Source organism: Pleurodeles waltl, chromosome 4_2, assembly GCF_031143425.1.
Source record: "Pleurodeles waltl isolate 20211129_DDA chromosome 4_2, aPleWal1.hap1.20221129, whole genome shotgun sequence".
Classification (NCBI taxonomy): domain Eukaryota; kingdom Metazoa; phylum Chordata; class Amphibia; order Caudata; family Salamandridae; genus Pleurodeles; species Pleurodeles waltl.
Window position 1 is genome coordinate 1,032,875,089 of NC_090443.1, and position 24,294 is coordinate 1,032,899,382.

A 24,294-nucleotide genomic window follows, 5' to 3' on the forward strand; every position below is an offset into this window, starting at 1 on the left:
AGCCTGCACAGCTGCAGTGTAAGCTTCCCCCTCACAGGACAGGTATAGTTTCCACAGCTGCATTGATCGCTTCCCCCTCATAGAATGGGTACAGTTTGAACAGTAGCATTGTATGCTTCTCCTTGACAGGACGGGTACAGCTTGCACAGCCACAGTGTACACTTCCTTAACACAGGACAGGTACAGCTTGCATAGCTGCAGTGTATGCCTTCCCACTCACAGGAGAGGTACAGGTTGCACAGATGCAGTTTATTCTTCCCCCTCACAGACTGGGTACAGTTTGCCTAGCCGCAGTGTACGCTGCCCCCTCACTGGATGGGTACAGTTTGCTTAGCCGCAGTATACGCTTCTTCCTCACAGGACAGGTACAGATTGCACAGCTGCAGTGTATGCTTCCCACTTATGGGACTGGCTCAGCTTTCACAGCCGCAGTGTATGCTTTTCCCTCACAGGACAGGTACAGATTGCACAGTCGCAGTGCATGCTTCCCACTCACAATATGGGCACAGCTTCCACACCTGTAGTGTATGCTTCCCCTTCACAGGACATTTACAGTTTGCATAGCCACAGTGTACAATTACCCCTCACAGGATAGGTACAGCTTGCAGAGCAGCAGTGTATGCTTCCCTCTTACAGGACAGGTACAGTATGTAAAGCTGCATGTAAGCTTCCCCTCTCACAGGATAGGTACAGCTTGCACAGGCGCAATGTACACTGCCCCCTTACAGGACACACAGCTTGCACAGTGGCTGTGCATGCCTCCCCCTCACAGGACAGGTACAGCTTGCACAACCACAGTGTACGCTTCCCCCTCACAGGACAGGAACAGCTTGCACAGCAGCATTGAACACTTACCCTCACAGGACTGGTACAGCTTGCACAGCTGCAGGGTATGCTTCCCCCTCACAGGACGGATACAGCTTGCACAGCTGCATTGTAAGCTTCCCCCTCTCAGGACGGATACAGCTTGCACAGCTGCATTGTAAGCTTCTCCCTCCTAGGAAAGGTACCGCTTGTACAGCAGCATTGTACACTTCTCCCTCACAGCACAGGTAAAGCTTGCACAGACACAGCATATACTTTCCCTCACAGGACAGGTACAGCTTGCACAGCTGCAGTTTTTGATTCCCCATCACAGGGCAGGTACAGCTTGCACAGCAGCAGTGTCCCTTCTCCCTCACAGGACAGGTAGAGCTTGAACAACCGCAGTGTACGCTTCACCCTCACAGGACAGGTACAGCTTGCACAGCAGCATTGTACACTTCCCCCTCACAGGACAGGTATAGCTTGCACAGCTGCAGCTTATGTTTCCCCCTCACAGGACAGGTACAGCTTGCACAGCTGCAGTGTCCCTTCTCCCTCACAGGACAGGTACAACTTTCACAACCGCAGTGTACGCTTCACCCTCATAGGACAGGTACAGCTTGCACAGCAGCACTGTACACTTCTCTCTCACAGGACAGGTACAGCTTGCACAGCAGCATTGTACACTTCCCCCTCACAGGACTGGTACAGCTTGCACAGCTGCAGTGTACGCTTCCTCCTCACAGGACGGATACAGCTTGCACAGCTGCAGTGTACGCTCCCCCCTCATAGGACAGGTACAGCTTGCACAGCAGCATTGCACACTTCCCCCTCGCAGGACTGGTACAGCTGCAGTGTACACTTTCCCCTCACAGGACGAGTACAGCTTGCACAGCTGCAGTGTACACTTATCTCTCACAGGACAGATGCAGGTTGCACAACCGCAGTGTACGCTCCTCCCTCACAGGAAAGGTGCGGGTTGCACATCCGCAGTGTACGTTTCCCCCTCACAGGACAGGTACTGCTTGCACAGCCGCAGTGTACGCTTCACCCTCACAGGACATGTACTGCTTGCACAGCCACAGTGTACGCTCCCCTCTCAAAGAACAGGTACAGATCAGGCTGCAGCACTCCAAGTTTCCTTGCAGAACAGGCACACCACAGCAGCAGAAAAAATAGTTTCCCTCTGTGAGTTCAGTTGAGGAGCAGGAGTTAAATTCCCCGAGATGAGAGAACAGGTTGAAGAGTGAGTGAACATGCAAGTGCTGCAGCCACTCTTGCCTCAGTGATACTGCATGTCGCCCACCTACTGTCACTCTTTCACGCCTCCTGCTTTCACTTGCGATGCGGTCAGTGATGCTAGTGAAGCAAGTCTTGTCCTATTTTTCAGACTTACAGCTGTCACTTCCTGTAGACCCCACTGCTGCTATTCACAAGTGCATTTGTCAATAAACAATAGATTGCACAGGCTGGGGCACTTGCTCTGCCTCTACAAAGTGAAAAAAATACACCTGACAGCTGCTCTTATGTCCTAACCTCTCCTTTTCCCCTTCTGTTCTCGCATTAGATACAATCACCTATCAAACCTCTCCCTTCCTCCCTTTTTCCACTTTTGCACTTTTCTTTCCTTTAGTATTCATTTCTTCGGCTTTAATTTCTCCTTCTCTTTCCCCGGTTTCTCTCGTTTCACCTTCATTTGTCTTTTCACCCTTCTCTTAGCCTTTCATCCTTCACACTCTGTCTTCGACTCTCACGCTCTTCTCTCAACTTCCTTTCACACATTCTGTCACACCATTTTCATTTTCCCACTCTGACTCTCATCTCACCAACATCCTCTCACCTTCTCCAGTCTCACACCTCCATCCTCACCACCTGTGGCCAGTACAAGAATATTCTAAAGTTCAACGAAAGGCTGTCACAAGCTTTTGACACTATGCAGGTAAAGAGATGTCCTTATTTGCATGAGGCCACGCCCCCATGCAAACTCGGGAACGCCCTCTTGAGATAGCGCTTGCGTTAGATGTGCGCCACAAACACAAGCATCTGCGGCCCTTTCTGTAATACCAAGTGCCCATGCCCGTTATTCCCCTGGGGCACTTTTTGTGATACGGCCCCAGGAGTCATCTTAGACACACACATTACTCTAGAACCAGCAATAGACACTGTGTTAAAATCCTCAACAAACTCAAAATATTGAAACAAATATTCCCGTCTGCATTTCGCCCAAAATTCAAGCAACAGCTCAACTTATACTTGGTTACACAGACTACGTACAGCTTATATCTAGGAGCGAAGAAATGCACCTGAACAAACCGCAAATGTCCCAGAAGACAGCAGCCAGACTATTTGTACACCTGACCCCCACCTCACCCACTCCCCACCCAGAGCCACATCACCTCCTCTCTACTGACACTGCACAGGCTCCCACTGTCTCGCCAGATCATGTTCAGAACTCTCTGCTTAACACAATACACACCATATAGATTCAGACAAATATTTTTACAGTAAAAAACACTTTAGTAGATGCATCTACTCCAAAACACTCATACACCTGACAGTACACAAACCAGACTCATAGGGCCTTCTTTCTCTGTCCAAGCCAAAGAATTGTGGAATTGCCTGCCCACCCAGAGACAGAAACTAGAAAACTATCTTGCTTTTCAGAAGGCTGGAAAAATGGCTCTCTAAATGTTCACCCCCTTAAAGAACACTTAAGCCGCTTCAAGGAAAACACCCATCAGTCACAAAGCTAGTGAACCATGATGAAACATAGGCTGGGCCACTGGAATTATGCGGCAGAGGAGGGTCAAATTATGCGGTAGGGTTGAGTAAATTACGGGGCAAGGAAAGGCAAATTATGAGGAGTGAAGTGGCACAATTTTAGACAGGATCACTTCATTATTCAATCATTTTCAAACTTGTTGACACTGTCTGAGCATTAGTTGCACCTCATTAGTATCAGTTTAACACCCAAATATAGCAATAAGCAACAGAACGGTGGCCAGTCAAACCTTGCATAGGGCCTTCCACTGCATGGCAACACATGTTGCTGCATTTTAACTAACGTTTGAACCGTCTGAGCTAGAAACAAAAAATGTTTTTGCTTAAGATCTACAGATCATGCGGAAAATCATGGATTATTTGGCAAATTTGCAACTATGCCACAATTGCTGCAGCTGTATAATCACATAATTCCAGTGGCCTTGAACATGGGACAACATTTCTTAGACAAAAACTCAACTGTTTATCAGGTAAAACAAAGCCTGCATGAAGCACAATCCCCCTCTCTCACACATACCTCTTAGGTAAGTGCCATGATGCCTGTAGGAAAGTACCATCTTGCCTGGCACGTTACCCCCATTTTTCACTGTATATATGTTGTTTTAGTGGTATGTGTCACTGGGACCCTGTTCTCCAGGGCCCCAGTGCTCATAAGTGTGCCTGAATGTGTTACCTGTGTAGTGACTAACTGTCTCACTGAGGCTCTGCTAATCAGAACCTCAGTGGTTATGCTCTCTCATTTCTTTCAAATTGTCACTAACAGGCTAGTGACCAATTTTACCAATTTACATTGGCTTACTGGAACACCCTTATAATTCCCTAGTATATGGTACTGAGGTACCCAGGGTATTGGGGTTCCAGGAGATCCCTATGGGCTGCAGCATTTCTTTTGCCACCCATAGGGAGCTCTGACAATTCTTACACAGGCCTGCCACTGCAGCCTGAGTGAAATAACGTCCACGTTATTTCACAGCCATTTTACACTGCACTTAAGTAACTTATAAGTCACCTATATGTCTAACCTTTACCTGGTAAAGGTTAGGTGCAAAGTTACTTAGTGTGAGGGCACCCTGGCACTAGCCAAGGTGCCCCCACATTGTTCAGAGCCAATTCCCTGAACTTTGTGAGTGCGGGGACACCATTACACGCGTGCACTACATATAGGTCACTACCTATATGTAGCTTCACCATGGTAACTCCGAATATGGCCATGTAACATGTCTATGATCATGGAATTGCCCCCTCTATACCATCCTGGCATAGTTGGCACAATCCCATGATCCCAGTGGTCTGTAGCACAGACCCTGGTACTGCCAAACTGCCCTTCCTGGGGTTTCACTGCAGCTGCTGCTGCTGCCAACCCCTCAGACAGGCAGCTGCCCTCCTGGGGTCCAGCCAGGCCTGGCCCAGGATGGCAGAACAAAGAACTTCCTCTGAGAGAGGGTGTGACACCCTCTCCCTTTGGAAAATGGTGTGAAGGCAGGGGAGGAGTAGCCTCCCCCAGCCTCTGGAAATGCTTTGTTGGGCACAGATGTGCCCAATTCTGCATAAGCCAGTCTACACCTGTTCAGGGACCCCTTAGCCCCTGCTCTGGCGCGAAACTGGACAAAGGAAAGGGGAGTGACCACTCCCCTGACCTGCACCTCCCCTGGGAGGTGTCCAGAGCTCCTCCAGTGTGCTCCAGACCTCTGCCATCTTGGAAACAGAGGTGCTGCTAGCACACTGGACTGCTCTGAGTGGCCAGTGCCACCAGGTGACGTCAGAGACTCCTTCTGATAGGCTCCTTCAGGTGTTAGTAGCCATTCCTCTCTCCTAGGTAGCCAAACCCTCTTTTCTGGCTATTTAGGGTCTCTGTCTCTGGGGAAACTTTAGATAACGAATGCAAGAGCTCATCCGAGTTCCTCTGCATCTCTCTCTTCACCTTCTGCCAAGGAATCGACTGCTGACCGCGCTGGAAGCCTGCAAAACTGCAACAAAGTAGCTAAGACTACTGCAACACTGTAACGCTGATCCTGCCGCCTTCTCGACTGTTTTCCTGGTGGTGCATGCTGTGGGGGTAGTCTGCCTCCTCTCTGCACTAGAAGCTCCGAAGAAATCTCCTGTGGGTCGACGGAATCTTCCCCCTGCAACCGCAGGCACCAAAAAGCTGCATTACCGGTCCCTTGGGTCTCCTCTCAGCACGACGAGCGAGGTCCCTCGAATCCAGCAACTCTGTCCAAGTGACTCCCACAGTCCAGTGACTCTTCAGTCCAAGTTTGGTGGAGGTAAGTCCTTGCCTCAACTCGCTAGACTGCATTGCTGGGAACCGCGACTTTTGCAGCTACTCCGGCCCCTGTGCACTTCCGGCGGAAATCCTTCGTGCACAGCCAAGCCTGGGTCCACGGCACTCTAACCTGCATTGCACGACTTTCTAAGTTGGTCTCCGGCGACGTGGGACTCCTTTGTGCAACTTTGGGTGAGCACCGTTTCTCGCATCCTCGTAGTGCCTGTTTCTGGCACTTCTCCGGGTGCTACCTGCTGCTAAGAGGGCTCCTTGTCTTGCTCGACGTCCCCTCTACCTCCTGGTCCAATTTGCGACCTCCTGGTCCCTCCTGGGCCACAGCAGCATCCAAAAACGCTAACCGCACAATTTGCAGCTAGCAAGGCTTGTTGGCGTTCTTTCGGCGGGAAAACACTTCTGCACGACTCTCCACAGCGAGAGGGATCCGTCCACCAAAGGGGAAGTCTCTAGCCCTTTTCGTTCCTGCAGAAACCTCAGCTTCTTCTGTCCAGTAGAAGCTTCTTTGCACCCACAGCTGGCATTTCCTGGGCATCTGCCCATCTCCGACTTGCTTATGACTTTTGGACTTGGTCCCCTTGTTCCACAGGTACCCTCGACTGGAAATCCATTGTTGTTGCATTGTTGGTTTGTGTCTTTCCTGCATTATTCCTCTAACACAACTTCTTTGTCCTTAGGGGAACTTTAGTGCACTTTGCACTCACTTTTCAGGGTCTTGGGGTGGGCTATTTTTCTAACCCTCACTATTTTCTAATAGTCCCAGCGACCCTCTACAAGGTCACATAGGTTTGGGGTCCATTCGTGGTTCGCATTCCACTTTTGGAGTATATGGTTTGTGTTGCCCCTATCCCTATGTGTCCCCATTGCATCCTATTGTAACTATACATTGTTTGCACTGTTTTCTAAGACTATACTGCATATTTTTGGTATTGTGTACATATATCTTGTGTATATTTCCTATCCTCTCACTGAGGGTACACTCTAAGATACTTTGGCATATTGTCATAAAAATAAAGTACCTTTATTTTTAGTATAACTGTGTATTGTGTTTTCTTATGATATTGTGCATATGACACTAAGAGGTACTGTAGGAGCTTCACTCGTCTCCTAGTTCAGCCCAAGCTGCTCTGCTAAGCTACCATTATCTATCAGCCTATGCTGCTAGACACCCTATACACTAATAAGGGATAACTGGGCCTGGTGCAAGGTGCAAGTACCCCTTGGTACTCACTACAAGCCAGTCCAGCCTCCTACAATGCCCCACTAGTGGCAGCTGTGGGATAAACAAGTTTAATAGGAGCTATCATCTCACAAACAGCCACAAAACCCTTGGGTACCACCTCCAGCAGAATCCTCCGGAGCTGACTGGACAGCCGAGACTCACCAGTTTGATGCTGTCCTCAGGCCGCAGCAGGTCTACCATTGCCTGCAGGTGTCCCCTCTGCTGCAGGTCCTGGTCCTGCGCACTCTTGTTCCGCTTGTGAGTCTTGTGCAGTGGAGGGGTGGGAGTGCTGGGCCCATCAGACTCCTCTTCCTCCTCCTGTAGCAGCAGGGCAGCCCCTTTCACCATCACAAAGCTGTGCCTGTAGAAGAGGGTGGAGAGGTGAGAGGTAGGACTGGAGGAAAGAGGAGTGTCGAGGAGCTGAGGAGAGAAGAGGAGGGGAAAAAACTGAGGAGGAGAGGAGACAAGATTGGACCACAGCACAGCGGAGAGAGATGAATTGAATGAGAAATGGAGGAGCAGAGTGAAAAGGAGTTCTGAGACACACAAGAGAAGAGGCAAGAATCTCAGCAGAATGGAGAGGCAGAGTGAAGCAGAGAAGAGGAGGGCAGCACAAGAGAGGAAAGAGAGAAGGCGTGAGAAGCACTGAAAAAGATGAGCAGGAGAAGCACCGCAGGAACACAGAGGAACACAGAACGGGACAGATAAGATAGGATTATAGTAAAGAGGAGAAACCAGAAGAGCAGAAAGGAAAGACAGGCTGAGCACAGGATAGACGAGGTGACCTAGGAAGAAGAGGTGACCCGGGGAGAAAAGGAGAGAAGAGGTGACCTAGGAAGAAGAGGTGACCTGGGGAGAGAAGAGGTGACTAGGGGAGCAGAGGTGACCTGTGGAGTACTAAAGAGAAGAGGTGACCTGCGGAGCACAGGGGAGAAGAGGCGACCCGGGGAGCCCAGGGGAGGAGAGGCGACCCGGGGAGCCCAGGGGAGGAGAGGCGACCCGGGGAGCCCAGGGGAGGAGAGGCGACCCGGGGAGCCCAGGGGAGGAGAGGCGACCCGGGGGGGACAAGGGGTGACCCGGGGAGCACAGGGGAGGAGACCACCTGGGCCTGAGATGCTGCTTTACCAGAGACACTGCAGTCATCAGCTGACACAGGGAAAAGGTAGTGGGGGCTCCCACTCTGATGATGTGAACCAGAACCAGGACCACTCACGGCTCACACGGCTACTGTCTACATGCCTGGCACTCCAGATTCCAGAGCGCCGCATAGTTCAGGTAAAACAACCAAGTGAAACTGAGCATTGACCGAGCCTCTAGGGAAAAAGTTAATTCATGGTTTATTCTTTACACAGTGAAGTCCTGAGAGACATTTTTAGTAGTGGGACATAAACTGAACTGACCTATGCGTAACTGAGCCAAGAAAGTATCTGATTGTATGTGCCAGCGTGAGCTTACCCCTGTGCCAGGAATTCACCCAGGCATGTTCTATGCCATTATAATCCTACACCATCCGTATTAGAACTATATGCCTAACTAAGCTTACTTTGTGTAATATTAAGCTTTGGGGCATAATAAAAGTACTTTTCTGTTTCAATAAATGAATGTTTAGGGATGGACAGCATTTGTACTCTCCGCTGCGCAACTGTTTGAATCCTGCGGGCCCGATTCACAAAAATAAAGTTAGAGTAAAAGTCTAGCTTTACACTAAAAATCTAACTTTACTACTTAGTAGTAAACTTACTGGTGGCAACTTACCTTTGTGAATACCGAAAAATAGTAGAGTTAGACTTCAGGTGTAAAGTTAGACTTTTGGTATAACTTTACCTCTGTGATCGAGGCCAGAGTCTCCATCTTCCACGCTGCCTTCCTGAGAGGCCTTCGTATGATCACTCTCTCCAGTGAGAGTCTAGTGCAGAGTGGGGGCGCTTGGCACATAGTTTGCAGTGTCACAGTGGGTCAGCACCCGGAACATCAATGGTAGGAGCCCCAAAAAAAACCTGTGGCCAACTGACAGATGAGATGATGGGACCAGAGTGAAAAGGAGACATGAGAAGTACTCGAGGACAGGAGAGATCAGCAGAGGAGGGGAGTGAGGGGCAGAGGCCAGCAGAAAATAATAGGAGAGGAGAGAAGCAAAGAAGTGGAGCAGAAGAGGAGACCTGAGGAGGACAGTAAGGACAGTGGAGCATCAGAGAACGAGATCAGAGGAGAGAGAGATCAGTGAATGGAATAGGACACCTTTGTAAAGAAAAAGAGTTTTGGATGAAGCGACTCTTGGAGTGATGGTTACACTCACCTTCTCTGGAAGCGGCTCCTGCGGAGGCACTCGTCATCCTGGGAAGGAGCAGGGAGTGAGAAGTGGCAGAAGTAGAGGGGAAGGAGGTAGAGAGAGCGGAGATGGACAGAGAGGAGGACCAGGGACAGTGAAGGTGGCACATGGGGCGGTACAGAAGGACAGACGGGGGGGGGGGGGCAGAGGGGAAGGGGACAGTAGGGAATGAAGGGTATATTGAGAAAGGTAAGGTGGGTCGACAGAGGAACAGAGGGCAGAGATTAAGTAAAGAGAGGGGGAAACAAATGAGAGATTTGTTAGTTATGCCAGTTTTTCTTTTGATTTATTTGTTGTAGATACATTGTGAAGATTCTAATTAATCAGACAAACTTTTGATTGATTGTTATGTCAGTGCTGATGCGGTTCAAGGCTCATTGATTTGGACAATAAAATCCGCAAAAACCACATAAGTATTTAAACATTATTGGTATAGACATTTTTAACAATACAAAATAACAAGCCCTTAAAACAGAAATTGTTACATGTTCATGTACATATTTATTTGCCAGACCAGATACATCCCCTCCTCACTTGCCCATCTGGTCCGTCCATTTGTCTCACAGACTGAGGCCCTGTTGTTCTGGCTTTGATGAGGCACTTGGACCAACACTCTCATCTCCAAGAACTCCAATCACAAGCAAGAAAACACTCCATGCTGAGACGGTGGCTTTAGCCTGGACACATGGAAGGTTGTGTGCATCTTTGCATATAATCTTAACTGTAGATGAACGATTACTGGATTGATATGCTTACCAATGATGAAAGAACCCACAAAAGAGGTCTTCTGCATGTAGATGATCATCGGGTAGCTAAAGATTGAGAAGACGATCATACCAGTGGCGGCCTGTCCTTTAGGGCGGAGGGGCCACGCCCCCCCCACCTTTTGCCCCCCATGAAGAGTGTCTGTCAGGCTGAACAAAGGTCAGCCTGACAGACACTCTTCGTGTTCAGGTCAGGCGGCCAGGAGCAGACATGCGTGATTTGCACAGACTCCTGGCTGCCTGAGCTGAACTTTGCTGGGCTGAGGAGGTCACAGCTCCTATGGGCGTGACCTCCTCAGCCCAGCAAAGGTGCCTCGAGGCCCTCCCCTGGGTGACGAGTAAAGCGTCACCCATTGATACTCTCCCTGGGCGCTTCAGTTTAAGCCCTGAAGTGCCCAGGGCGAGTGTCAATCAGTGACACTTCGTCACAGAGTGGGGTGGGGTCAGCAGTCTCACTGACCCCATCCCACTCTGTGACGAGGCTGGGACTGCTGCCTTCCCTCATTGGCTGACCTGAGGTCAGCCAATGAGGGAAGGCAGCAGTCCCAACCCTCCTGGGACCTGGAAGCTGAAGTTAAGTGTGTGTGTGTGTATGTGTATGTGTGTAATGTTTCAAATTGGATGTTTGGTGCGTGCGTGCATGTTTGAATGGTATGAATGTTGTTAATGGATGTGCGTGCGTGTGTGAAAGAATGAGTGTGTGTGATGTTTTAAAATGAATGTTCGGTGCGTGCGTGCATGTTTGAATGGTATGAGTGTTGTTAATGGATGTGCGTGTGTGTGTGAAAGAATGAATATGTGTGATCTTGTAAAATGAATGTTCGGTGCATGCGTGCATGTTTGAATGGTATGAGTGTTGTTAATGGATGTGCGTGTGTGTGTGAAAGAATGAATATGTGTGATCTTGTAAAATGAATGTTCGGTGCATGCGTGCATGTATGAATGGTATGAGTGTTGTTAATGGATGTGCGTGCGTGCATGTCGGTGTGTGAAAGAATGAGTGTGTGTGTGTGTGTGAGAAAGAATGAGTGTGTGTGTGTGTGTGAAAGAATGTGTGTGAGAGTCAGAGTGAGAGAGAGTGAGTGTGTGAGTGAGTGTGTGTGAGTGTGTGAGTGTCCCGCCCGCTCCCCTCCCTCCTAAAGCTGCCGGCGGCCACTGGATCATACCTTATAAACAGTTTACAAGCTGGGTGTCAGTCTTCTGTGTAAATCAGCTCTTGCCTACATAGATTGTTTACAGTGATGTAGGTTTCTTATGACTTTCTCAATTCCATAAATGTTCATTGAGTTCTGAAGTTGGTGGAACCATGGGAAGTAACCAAGGCATGTTTCGGAAAGTTCGCGGATAAAGGACTTGGTGACAGAATAATTAAGATTCTTTGGTTGCCGAGTGTTTGCATTCTCATGTACAAATTCTGCAAGGGGCAAGAATTCGAACCAGTTATTTTAAGAGACATTGCAGATTTAGTAGACATTGCTAGATATTGAGTCGACTCAAGTGGAGTTGAAACTCGTTGGTGGTTGCTATTCTTATCAATAAATCTGCCTAAAGGAACTTCGGAGTGCGGTAAATTACTTTTTGGACACAAAATATATATATATACATACATATATACACACACACACACACACACACACACTGTACAATTACTAAATACTAATTTGTCAGCATGGATGCAGGAGTGTTGAGAGGGTGATGACTGGATCAGGGGCACAATCTTTAGGGGTAGATGACATCCTTCAGAGACCAGAACGTAAAAAGGAGTGGTCAGAAGGGATAATTAACCTACAACAAAACAGCAAAACAAAAGTTACCCCCCTGGCAGTCGATGTGTATAAGTGGCGGTTTTCGTAATTAATTTTTTTTTTCCGGTGGCCTGTTGGCGGTATTACCGCCGCTTTTACACCGACGGCCAGGGTTGTGATGAGGGCCAGAATCTTGAAGCCAATATGAGATCCTGGTGGTAGAGACATACCACTCACCACTCTGAGGATAAGCAGATGCCCTACAAAAGGCCACACAGGAAGTGCAATGGAAAAGTAATTCTGCAAGGAGTGCCAAATCTTAAACTATTGAACAACTTGAACCTTGTGGAATGCGGGGACAGGGATAGTTGCATTAAGAAAAGATAGAACTGTTCAGAAAATTGCCCAGGTAGAAGTTAATTTGGGGTCAAGTAGCAAGAAGGAAGACTCCCTCAGTTAGTCCAAGGCTTAGGGATTTATCGAATCCATAGTAAGTAGTGACAATCTGCAGGATTTTATTGGGGGACCGGGGTGCCGGAAAGCAAGACGGTGGATTGCAAAGCATCTAGCGTGCTCTGTTCTATTAATTGGTACAACATCGCCTTTCAGCAGAAGGAAGGTGATCTGACGATATTTGTGAACCACTGGATGTTGTGAATGGGACATGGCGGGGGCAGAAGCAAGAATTATAACTTTACTTGATGTAAACTTGTTGCACCGAAACATTGTGAAGGATTCTAGTGCTTTTTTCTGTGGTTTTATGCAGCGCATACACAACATTTACACAAGGACACATTCATTTTTGGTAGGCATGGCAGGTTACGTGATTTGCCCAGGATCACAGGATGTTGAGCTGATGCCGAGACTCTAACCGGTTTCCCCAGCTCCAAAGTCAGCAGCTCTGGCCCTTATGCCAGATTCTCTCTATTTACATGTCTATTTACCCATCCTATTTATTGCAGATGCACAGGCATGCTGGAATCTAGAGAGGTCCAGGCGGATGCCGACACAGCAGTTCTTGGAACAATGATCTAGGGAGCTGCCAGAAAATCTTTCTGTTTCTGTTCCAGTGGTGCCAGCGCACACTCACCTCGTGCCAAGCTGTGCCCAGAGGGGAGATGCACATGCCTCCCCTGGCAGGCCAACTCCTAGCAGAGTTGGCAGGGGAGTAGATTGGAGGGGTTGAACTTCACATGCCAGTCACGCTGGCATAGCATGTTAAAATACATTATTCAATGAGCAGGGAGCAAGAGGGGAGTTTAAGGGGCAGTGGGAAAGCAGACACGTGGATTGGTAGGGGTACTGAGTGAGAGAAAACACAATATTTTGTAAAATAACCAACATTTCTGATGGCTTTCAAAACTGGGGGGGGGGGGTGTTTGTCAGCTTGTGTACAAATTGCTTGTGAAATCCGACAGACACCACATCATATCCGACTGAAAGCACCTGTGCCCAACTAATTATCACAAAATACGTTTATTGGGGGGTGCAACCCCCCCACCCCCCACCCTCCGAAGCTAAGCCCCTGAGAGTTGGGTCCTGGGTGGGGGAGGTTCCAATGCAGCCAGCTCCCAGCCCAGCTAACACACTCACACCCCACTTTACGTTTCCCAAAAATCAAGTGGGATCTGAAAGTTTTTGGGGGAAGTGGAGCGGGGACGGGGTGGGGACGGGGGGGTGGGGAACCAGCAGAACCAAAACTATGACCAATAGGACCAGAAGGATCAAACTAGGAAAACCAAAATAGCCAGGACCAAAAGAACCAAAACCAGAAAGACCAGGGAGGAAGTGGACCAGGAAGAGAGGGATCAGGGCCGGGAACTGCAGGACTACGAAGAACAGGATCATGGCCAGGAAGAGCCGGACTGGGGCCAGGAAGAGCAGAACCAAGAACCATAGAACCAGGGCCAGGAAGTGCATAACCAGAGCCAGGAAGAGCAGGACCAGGAAGAACATGACCAGAGCCAGGAAGAATGGGACTGGGGCTAGGAATAACAGGACCACACCCAGAACGGGCCAGGAAGAGCCAGACCAGGGCCAGGAACCACAGAACCAGGGCCAGGAAGTGCAAAACCAGGAAGAACAGGACCAGGACCAGGAAGAACAGGACCAGGAACCACAGAACCAGGGCCAGGAAGCGCAGAACCAGGGCCAGGAAGCGCAGAACCAGGGCCAGGAAGCGCAGAACCAGGGCCAGGAAGAACAGGACCAGGGCCAGGAAGAACAGGACCAGGGCCAGGAAGAACAGGACCAGGGCCAGGAAGAACAGGACCAGGGCCAGGAACTGCAGAGCCAGGGCCAGGAAGAGCCGGGCCAGGAAGAACAGAGCCGGGGCCAGGAACCGGAGAGCCAGGGCCAGGAACCACAGAGCCGGGGCCCAGAAGAGCCAGACCGGGGCCAGGAACCGCAGAGCCAGGGCCAGGAAGAGCAGGGCCAGGAAGAGCCGGACTTGGGCCAGGAAGAGCAGAACCAGGAACCACAGAACCAGAGCCAGAAAGTGCAGAACCAGGTCCAGGAAGAGCAGGAGCAGGGCCAGGAAGAGCAGGACCGAGACCAGGAAGAGCAGGGCCAGGAAGAGCCAGACCAGGGCCAGGAACCACAGAACCAGGGCCAGAAAGTGCAAAACCAGGAATAGCCGGACTGGGGCCAGGAAGAGCAGAACCAGGAACCACAAAACCAGGGCCAGGAAGTGGAGAACCAGGAAGAACAGGACCAGGAAGAACAGGAAGAACAGGACCGGGACCAGGAAGAGCAGAACTAGGAACCACAGAACCACGGCCAGGAAACACAGAACCAGGGCCAGGAAACACAGAATCAGGGCCAGGAAACACAGAATCAGGGCCAGGAAACACAAAACCAGGGCCAGGAAACACAAAACCAGGGCCAGGAAACACAAAACCAGGGCCAGGAAACACAGAACCAGGGCCAGGAAGCATACAACCAGGGCCAGGAAGCATACAACCAGGGCCAGGAAGCATACAACCAGGGCCAGGAAGCATACAACCAGGGCCAGGAAGAACAGGACCAGGAAGAACAGGACCAGGGCCAGGAAGAGCCGGATCAGGGCCAGGAACTGCAGAGCCAGGGCCAGGAAGAGCAGGGCCAGGAAGAACAGGACCGGGGCCAGGAAGAGCCGGATCAGGGCCAGGAACCGTAGAGCCAGGGCCAGGAAGAGCAGAGCCGGGGCCCGGAAGAGCCAGACCGGGGCCAGGAACCGCAGAGCCAGGGCCAGGAAGAGCCGGACTTGGGCCAGGAAGAGCAGAACCAGGAACCACAGAACCAGAGCCAGAAAGTGCAGAACCAGGTCCAGGAAGAGCAGGACCAGGGCCAGGAAGAGCAGGGCCAGGAAGAGCAGGGCCGGGGCCAGGAAGAGCCGGACCGGGGCCAGGAAGAGCAGAGCCAGGAAGAGCCGGACCGGGGCCAGGAACCGCAGAGCCAGGGCCAGGAAGAGCAGGGCCAGGAAGAGCCGGACAGGGGCCACGAAGAGCAGGGCCAGGAAGAACCGGACCGGGGCCAGGAAGAGCAGGGCCAGGAAGAGCAGGGTTAGGGACAGTAGGAGCAGGGCCAGGAACTACAGATCCAGGGCCAGGAACCACAGATCCAGGGCCAGGAACCACAGATCCAGGGCCAGGAACCACAGATCCAGGGCCAGGAACCACAGATCCAGGGCCAGGAACCACAGAACCAGGGCCAGGAACCACAGAACCAGGGCCAGGAACCACAGAACCAGGGCCAGAAATCACAGCGCCAGGACCAGGGAGAGCAGGGCCAGGGAGAGCAGAGCAGGGCCAGGGAGAGCAGAGCAGGGCCAGGGAGAGCAGGGCTCCTCCACCCAAACGGAGGAACCACCACTGATTGCACCTCTTTAGTACCAATTTAACACCCAGGTATAGCAAGAAGGAACAGAAAGGTGACCAGCCCAGCGTTGAAGATGGCCTTCAATTATGCAACAACAGGAGTTGTTGCATATTTAGTAACTTTTGAACTGTTTGAGTTAGAAACATCATTGTTTGTTAAAATCTGCAGATTATACGGCAGGTGATGGACTGTGTGTCAAATGCCGCAAATCTACAATTATGCAAAAAATGCTGCGGCCGCGCAATCGCATAACTCCATTGGCCCTGCATATACCCCTGAACGTCAGTTTGGTCTAACCATTGCAGCAGACTTGCATGCCCTCTGGTCCCCATGGTAACGGGGGTTGGGAAACACCAGCAGGAACCGGAAGCCCGCCTTATTCCATGTACTTCCTGCTCCTTGCACCCCAGGGGGGCATGGCAAGTGTATCCTGGGCCCCAATGCAATGGATGTCATCCTCAATGTCTGCTGGTTGGGCAATAAAGCCATAATTGGGGTGTGGTGGACTCAACCCCCTGTGCCACTGTACTTCCTGGACTAGTTCTACCAATGACCGGCTCCAGCCCATCCTCCCCTCCCCCCGGCTGCAGGAGGGGCTGTTGAGAGACTACCTCAAGGAATCCTCTGGCTACCACAAGGGGGCTCCAGCCGTCCTTGGCAAGGGGATTGGCGGGGTGGGGGGGAGAATCCACCGTAGGACACTAAATGAACCCGCTTCAAAAATGAACAAGCATTTGCAATGCAATGCGTCTCCCACATTACAAACAAGTTAATTGTTATCTTTTGACGACAACGCTCACGGACAAAGAAAAACAATTAGTGGAAACTGAGAAAAGACGACTCAGCAAAATAAAGTTCATTTTAAAAAATACAACTTTGCAATTTTCTTTGTCCTGCTGGGCACGTTTTTGCCCGTCACAAGCCTTCTGCGGGGAAGTGGAAGATAGAACAAAATAGTTCCTCGATCACGTCGAGGGCACCAATTTAGTTGCATGCACTCGCAGGCTCGACCCTAAAAATGAACGCGAAACCTCAAAAGATGGGAGCTGTTTTTTTAATCGGGGGTGGGGGCAGCGATAAAGAAACCGCAGCTCTGCACAGCCACTAAACCTGGAAAAGGAACCTCTTAAATCAACAGCACCCCTAAAACTTCGAAACACCAGTTCCCAATGGACATCTTCCTTAACCTGAAAACGGAGGGTTACCTAAAGCCCTGCACAAGCCAAGCTACTGAACCCCAAACCTGAAAACAGAGAACCACACCTCAAATGTAAGCCGCCCAAAACGTCGACTTGACTTTAAATCTGGAATCAGAGGTGCCCACAGTGTACCGTCCCCCAAACCCTGAAACACCAGACAGCACCGAATGCACACCCTCTCCCCTAATCCTGACTCCAAACAGAGAACCCCTAAACCCACAAACGAGGGTGACGCCCCGTGTGGCTCACTGCTGGGTGTATTTCTAGCTCAGGAAAGGGAAGTTGTGAAACCTGACAGCTCTGTGTCGAAGTGATAGGGCCCTTGGGTCCGAGCACCAGAGATTAGAGCTAATTTTAACGAAGACACAGGGTGTCATCTGCTGAGGGTTAACCACTGGGACAAACCGGGGGTGCTGCAGACCAGAGGGGGTGCACTGGCAGGGATATGTGGGTATCTATACTTGAACAGCAGGGCATGGCTGAGGTGCAGGGACAGAACTAGAACAGCAGAGCTCTGCAGGACTCAGGCGAGGTGCTTTGGCAGAGCTTTATGTCTGTGTTAGTACCCTGACAGCAAGGGGTGCTTGGGGTGCATCGGTAGAGCAGCATGTGGTCTCAGTGCTCTGACAGCAGGGGGTCCTCGAGGGCTGGCTTGAGGTGCATCGGTAGAGCAGGATGTGGCCTCAGTGCTCTGACAGCAGGGGGTCCTCGAGGGCTGGCTTGAGGTGCATCGGTTGAGCACGATGTAGTCTCAGTGCTCTGACAGCAGCTGTGCTCTGGGGCTGGCATGAGGTGCATCGGTAGAGCAGGATGTGGCCTCAGTGCTCTGACACCAGGGGGTGCTCTGGGGCTGGCTTGAAGTGCATCGGTAGAGCAGGATGTGGTCTCAGTGCTCTGACAGCAGCGGTGCTCGAGGGCTGGCTTGAAGTGCATCGGTAGAGCAGGATGTGGTCTCAGTGCTCTGACAGCAGCGGTGCTCGAGGGCTGGCTTGAAGTGCATCGGTAGAGCAGGATGTGGTCTCAGTGCTCTGACACCAGGGGGTGCTCTGGGGCTGGCTTAAGGTGCATCGGTTGAGCACGATGTAGTCTCAGTGCTCTGACAGCAGCAGTGCTCTGGGGCTGGCTTGAGGTGCATCGGTAGAGCAGGATGTGGGTCTCAGTGCTCCGACAGCAGGGGGTGCTCGAGGGCTGGCTTGAGGTGCATCGGTAGAGCAGGATGTGGTCTCAGTGCTCTGACACCACGGGGTGCTCGAGGGCTGGCTTGAGGTGCATCGGTAGAGCAGGATGTGGTCTCAGTGCTCTGACAGCAGGGGGTGCTCGAGGGCTGGCTTGAGGTGCATTGGTAGAGCAGCATGTGGTCCAGTGCTATGACAGCAGGGGGTGTTCTGGGGCTGGCTTGAGGTGCATCGGTAGAGCAGCATGTGGTCTCAGTGCTCTGACAACAGCTGTGCTCTGGGGCTGGCTTGAGGTGCATTGGTAGAGCAGGATGTGGGTCTCAGTGCTCCGACAGCAGGGGGTGCTCGAGGGTTGGCTTGAGGTGCATTGGTAGAGCAGGATGTGGGTCTCAGTGCTCTGACAGCAGCGGTGCTCGAGGGCTGGCTTGAGGTGCATCGGTAGAGCAGGTTGTGGGCCTCAGTGCTCTGACAGCAGCTGTGCTCTGGGGCTGGCTTGAGGTGCAATGGCAGAGCAGGATGTGGTCTCAGTGCTCCGACAGCAGCGGTGCTTGAGGGCTGGCTTGAGGTGCATCGGTAGTGCAGGATGTGGTCTCAGTGCTCTGACACCACGGGGTGCTCGGGAGCTGGCTTGAGGTGCATCAGTAGAGCAGGATGTGGTCTCAGTGCTCTGACACCGGGGAGTGCTCGAGGGCCGGCTTGAGGTGCATTGGTCGGGCAGGATGTGTTCTCAGTGCTCAGACAGCAGGGAGTGCTCGAGGGCTGGCTTGAAGTGCATCGGTAGAGCAGGATGTGGGTCTCAGTGCTCTGACAGCAGCGGTGCTCGAGGGCTGGCTTGAGGTGCATCAGTAGAGCAGGATGTGGTCTCAGTGCTCTGACAGCAGCTGTGCTCTGGGGCTGGCTTGAGGTGCATTGGTAGAGCAGGATGTAGTTTCAGTGCTCTGACAGCAGCTGTGCTCTGGGGCTGGCTTGAGGTGCATTGGTAGAGCAGGATGTGGTCTCAGTGCTCTGACAGCAACTGTGCTCTGGGGCTGACTTGAGATGCATTGGTAGAACAGGATGTGGTCTCAGTGCTCTGACAACAGCTGAACTCTGGGGCTGCCTTGAGGTGCATTGATACAGCAGGATGTGGGTCTCAGTGCTCTGAAAGCAGGAAGTGCTCGAGGGCTGGCTTGAGGTGCATCGGTAGAGCAGGAGGTCGTCTCAGTGCTCTGATACCAGGGTGTGCTCTGGGGCTGGCGTGAGGTGCATTAGTAGAGCAGGTTGTGGGCCTCAGTGCTCTGACAGCAGCGGTGCTCGAGGGCTGGCTTGAGGTGCATCGGTAGAGCAGGATGTGGTCTCAGTGCTCTGACAGCAGCTGTGCTCTGGGGCTGGCTTGAGGTGCATTGGTAGAGCAGGATGTGGTCACAGTGCTCTGACTGCAAGGGGTGCTCGAGGGCTGGCATGAGGTGCATTGGTAGAGCAGCATGTGGTCTCAGTGCTCTGACACCAGGGGGTGCTCGAGGGCTGGCTTGAGGTGCATCGGTAGAGCAGGATGTGGTCTCAGTGCTCCGACACCAGGGGGTGCTCGAGGGCTGGCATGAGGTGCATCGGTAGAGCAGGATGTGGTCTCAGTGCTCTGACACCAGGGAGTGCTCGAGGGCTGGCTTGAGGTGCTTTGGTCGGGCAGGATGTGGTCTCAGTGCTCCGACAGCAGCGGTGCTCGAGGTCTGTCTTGAGGTGCATCGGTAGTGCAGGATGTGTTCTCAGTGCTCTGACAGCAGCGGTGCTCGAGGACTGGCTTGAGGTGCATCGGTAGTGCAGGATGTGTTCTCAGTGCTCTGACACCACGGGGTGTTCGAGGGCTGGCTTGAGGTGCATTGGTAGAGCAGGATGTGGTCCCAGGGCTCTGACAGCAGGGGTGCTCTGTGGCTGCCTTGAGGTGCATCGGTAGAGCAGCATCTGGTCTCAGTGCTGACACCACGGGGTGCTTGAGGGCTGGCTTGAGGTGCATCGGTAGAGCAGGATGTGGTCTCGGTGCTCTGACAGCAGCGGTGCTCGAGGGCTGGCTTGAGGTGCATCGGTAGAGCAGGATGTGGTCTCAATGCTCTGACAGCAGCAGTGCTCGAGGGCTGGCTTGAGGTGCATCAGAGCAGGATGTCGTCTCAGTGCTCTGACAGCAGCTGTGCTCTAGGGCTGGCTTGAGGTGCATTGGTAGAGCAGGATGTGGTCTCAGTGCTCTGACAGCAACTGTGCTCTGGCTTGAGGTGCACTGGTAGAGCAGGATGTGGTCTCAGGGCTCTGACAGCAACTGTGCTCTGGGGCTGGCTTGAGGTGCATTGGTAGAGCAGGATGTGGTGTCAGTGCTATAACAGCAGCGGTGCTCGAGGGCTGCCTTCAGGTGCATTGGTAGAGCAGGATGTGGTCTCAGTGCTCTGACACCACGGGGTGCTCGAGGGCTGGCTTGAGGTGCATCGGTAGAGCAGGATGTGGTCTCAGTGCTCTGACAGCAGCTGTGCTCTGGGGCTGGCTTGAAGTTCATTGGTAGAGCAGGATGTGGTCTCCGTGCTCTGACAGCAGCTGTGCTCTGGGGCTGGCTTGAAGTGCATCGGTAGAGCAGGATGTGGTATCAGTGCTCTGACAGCAGGGGGTGCTCTGGGGCTGGCTTGAGGTGCATCGGTAGAGCAGGATGTGGTCTCAGTGCTCTGACAGCAGCAGTGCTCTGGGGCTGGCTTGAGGTGCATCGGTAGAGCAGGATGTGGGTCTCAGTGCTCTGACTGCAGGGGGTGCTCGAGGGCTGGCTTGAGGTGCATCGGTAGAGCAGTATGTGGTCTCAGTGCTCTGACACCACGGGGTGCACGAGGGCTGGCTTGAGGTGCATCGGTAGAGCAGGATGTGGTCTCAGTGCTCTGACAGCAGCTGTGCTCTGGGGCTGGCTTGAAGTGCATTGGTAGAGCAGGATGTGGTCTCCGTGCTCTGACAGCAGCTGTGCTCTGGGGCTGGCTTGAAGTGCATCGGTAGAGCAGGATGTGGTATCAGTGCTCTGACAGCAGGGGGTGCTCTGGGGCTGGCTTGAGGTGCATCGGTAGAGCAGGATGTGGTCTCAGTGCTCTGACAGCAGCGGTGCTTGAGGGCTGGCTTGAAGTGCATCGGTAGAGCAGGATGTGGTCTCAGTGCTCGGACAGCAGCGGTGCTTGAGGGCTGGCTTGAAGTGCATCGGTAGAGCAGGATGTGGTATCAGTGCTCTGACAGCAGGGGGTGCTCTGGGGCTGGCTTAAGGTGCATCGGTTGAGCACGATGTAGTCTCAGTGCTCTGACAGCAGCAGTGCTCTGGGGATGGCTTGAGGTGCATCGGTAGAGCAGGATGTGGGTCTCAGTGCTCTGACTGCAGGGGGTGCTCGAGGGCTGGCTTGAGGTGCATCGGTAGAGCAGTATGTGGTCTCAGTGCTCTGACACCACGGGGTGCTCGAGGGCTGGCTTGAGGTGCATCGGTAGAGCAGGATGTGGTCTCAGTGCTCTGACAGCAGCTGTGCTCTGGGGCTGGCTTGAAGTGCATCGGTAGAGCAGGATGTGGTCTCCGTGCTCTGACAGCAGCGGTGCTTGAGGGCTGGCTTGAAGTGCATCGGTAGAGCAGGATGTGCTCTCAGTGCTCAGACAGCAGCGGTGCTTGAGGGCTGGCTTGAAGTGCATCGGTAGAGCAGGATGTGGTCTCAGTGCTCTGACAACAGCTGTGCTCTAGGGCAGGCTTGAGGTGCATCGGTAGAGCAGGATGTGGTCTCAGTGCTCTGACAGCAACTGTGCTCTGGGGCTGACTTGAGGTGCATTGGTAGAACAGGATGTGGTCTCAGTGCTCTGACAACAGCTGAACTCTGGGGCTGCCTTGAGGTGCATTGATACAGCAGGATGTGGGTCTCAGTGCTCTGACAGCAGGAAGTGCTCGAGGGCTGGCTTGAGGTGCATCGGTAGAGCAGGAGGTCGTCTCAGTGCTCTGACACCAGGGGGTGCTCGAGGGCTGGCATGAGGTGCATCGGTAGAGCAGGATGTGGTCACAGTGTTCTGACACCAGGGGGTGCTCGAGGGCTGGTTTGAGGTGCATCGGTAGAGCAGGATGTGGTCACAGTGTTCTGACACCAGGGGGTGCTCGAGGGCTGGTTTGAGGTGCATCGGTAGAGCAAGATGTGGTCTCAGTGCTCCGACACCAGGGAGTGCGCGAGGGCTGGCTTGAGGTGCTTTGGTCGGGCAGGATGTGGTCTCAGTGCTCCGACAGCAGCGGTGCTTGAGGGCTGGCTTGAGGTGCATCGGTAGTGCAGGATGTGTTCTCAGTGCTCTGACACCACGGGGTGCTCGGGGGCTGGCTTGAGTTGCATCAGTAGAGCAGGATGTGGTCTCAGTGCTCTGACAGCAACTGTGCTCTGGCTTGAGGTGCATTGGTAGAGCAGAATGTGGTCTCAGTGCTCTGACAGCAGGGAGTGCTCGAGGGCTGGCTTGAGGTGCATCAGTAGAGCAGGATGTGGTCTCAGTGCTCTGACAGCAGCTGTGCTCTGGGTCTGGCTTGAGGTGCACTGGTAGAGCAGGATGTAGTCTCAGTGCTCTGACACCAGGGAGTGCTCGAGGGCTGGCTTGAGGTGCTTTGGTCGGGCAGGATGTGGTCTCAGTGCTCCGACAGCAGCGGTGCTCGAGGACTGGCTTGAGGTGCATCGGTAGTGCAGGATGTAGTCTCAGTGCTCTGACACCAGGGGGTGCTCGAGGGCTGGCTTGAGTTGCATCGGTAGAGCAGGATGTGGTCTCAGTGCTCTGACAGCAACTGTGCTCTGGCTTGAGGTGCATTGGTAGAGCAGGATGTGGTCTCAGGGCTCTGACAGCAACTGTGCTCTGGGGCTGGCTTGAGGTGCAGTGGTAGGGCAGGATGTGGTCTCAGTGCTATAACAGCAGCGGTGCTCGAGGGCTGCCTTAAGGTGCATCGGTAGAGCAGGATGTGGTCTCAGTGCTATAACAGCAGCGGTGCTCGAGGGCTGCCTTAAGGTGCATCGGTAGAGCAGGATGTGGTCTCAGTGCTCTGACAGCAGCTGCGCTCTGGGGCTGGTTTTAGGTGCATTGGTCGGGCAGGATGTGGTCTCAGTGCTCTGACAGCAGCGGTGCTCGAGGGCTGCCTTGAGGTGCATCGGTAGAGCAGTATGTGGTCTAAGTGCTCTGACACCACGGGGTGCTCGAGGGTGGTTTGAGGTGCATGGGTAGAGCAGGATGTGGTCCCAGGGCTCTGACAGCAGGGGTGCTCTGTGGCTGCCTTGAGGTGCATCGGTAGAGCAGCATCTGGTCTCAGTGCTGACACCACGGGGTGCTCGAGGGCTGGCTTGAGGTGCATCGGTAGAGCAGGATGTGGTCTCAATGCTCTGACAGCAGCAGTGCTCGAGGGCTGGCTTGAGGTGCATCAGAGCAGGATGTCGTCTCAGTGCTCTGACAGCAGCTGTGCTCTAGGGCAGGCTTGAGGTGCATCGGTAGAGCAGGATGTGGTCTCAGTGCTCTGACAGCAACTGTGCTCTGGGGCTGGCTTGAGGTGCATTGGTAGAGCAGGATGTGGTCTCAGTGCTCTGACACCAGGGGGTGCTCGAGGGCTGGCTTGAGGTGCATCGGTAGACCAGGATGTGGTCTCAGTGCTCTGACAGCAGCGGTGCTTGAGGGCTGGCTTGAGGTGCATTGGTAGGGCAGAATGAGGAGAGAATGCTGTGGATCAAGACTGAGGTGCATTGGCAGAGCGTGGTCGAGGGGAGGAGGACTCGGTGAAGGAAGAGGAGAGGGCGCTGTAGATCAGGACTGAGGTACATTGGCATAGCGTGGGTGAGGGGAGGTGGTCTCTGAAGAGATGACGCTGTTGGTCAGGACTGAGGTGCATTGGCAGAGCTGTACAAGAGTCAATTATTAGGCCACTAAGGTGTGCTGTAGTCCAGGATTGAGGTGCATCGGCAGAGCTGTGCCTGAGTCCAGCATTAGACCAGTAAGGTGAGCTGTAGCTCAGGACTGAGGTGCATTGGCAGAGCCGCGAGTCCAGTTTTAGACCAGTAAGGTGAGCTGTAGCTCGGGCTGAGATGCATTGGCAGAGCAGTGCATGAGTCTAGTATTAGACCAGTAAGGTGAGCTGTAGCCCAATACTGAGGTGCATTGGCAG

The 24,294-nt window shown here is 52.8% G+C and overlaps 1 protein-coding gene across 1 annotated transcript in view; it reads right to left on the reverse strand.

Annotated features, from left to right (window-relative positions):
- The window catches only part of SSH3 (slingshot protein phosphatase 3), a 188,749-nt gene that overhangs the window by 143,753 nt on the left and 20,702 nt on the right, over positions 1-24,294 (reverse strand). Inside the window, exons 2-3 of the mRNA XM_069232940.1 lie at positions 9,382-9,419; positions 7,248-7,446 (exon numbers count right to left, since the gene is read on the reverse strand). Of these exons, the coding sequence (XP_069089041.1) occupies positions 7,248-7,446; positions 9,382-9,419 (237 nt within the window). The remainder of the gene's footprint in view (positions 1-7,247; positions 7,447-9,381; positions 9,420-24,294) is intronic.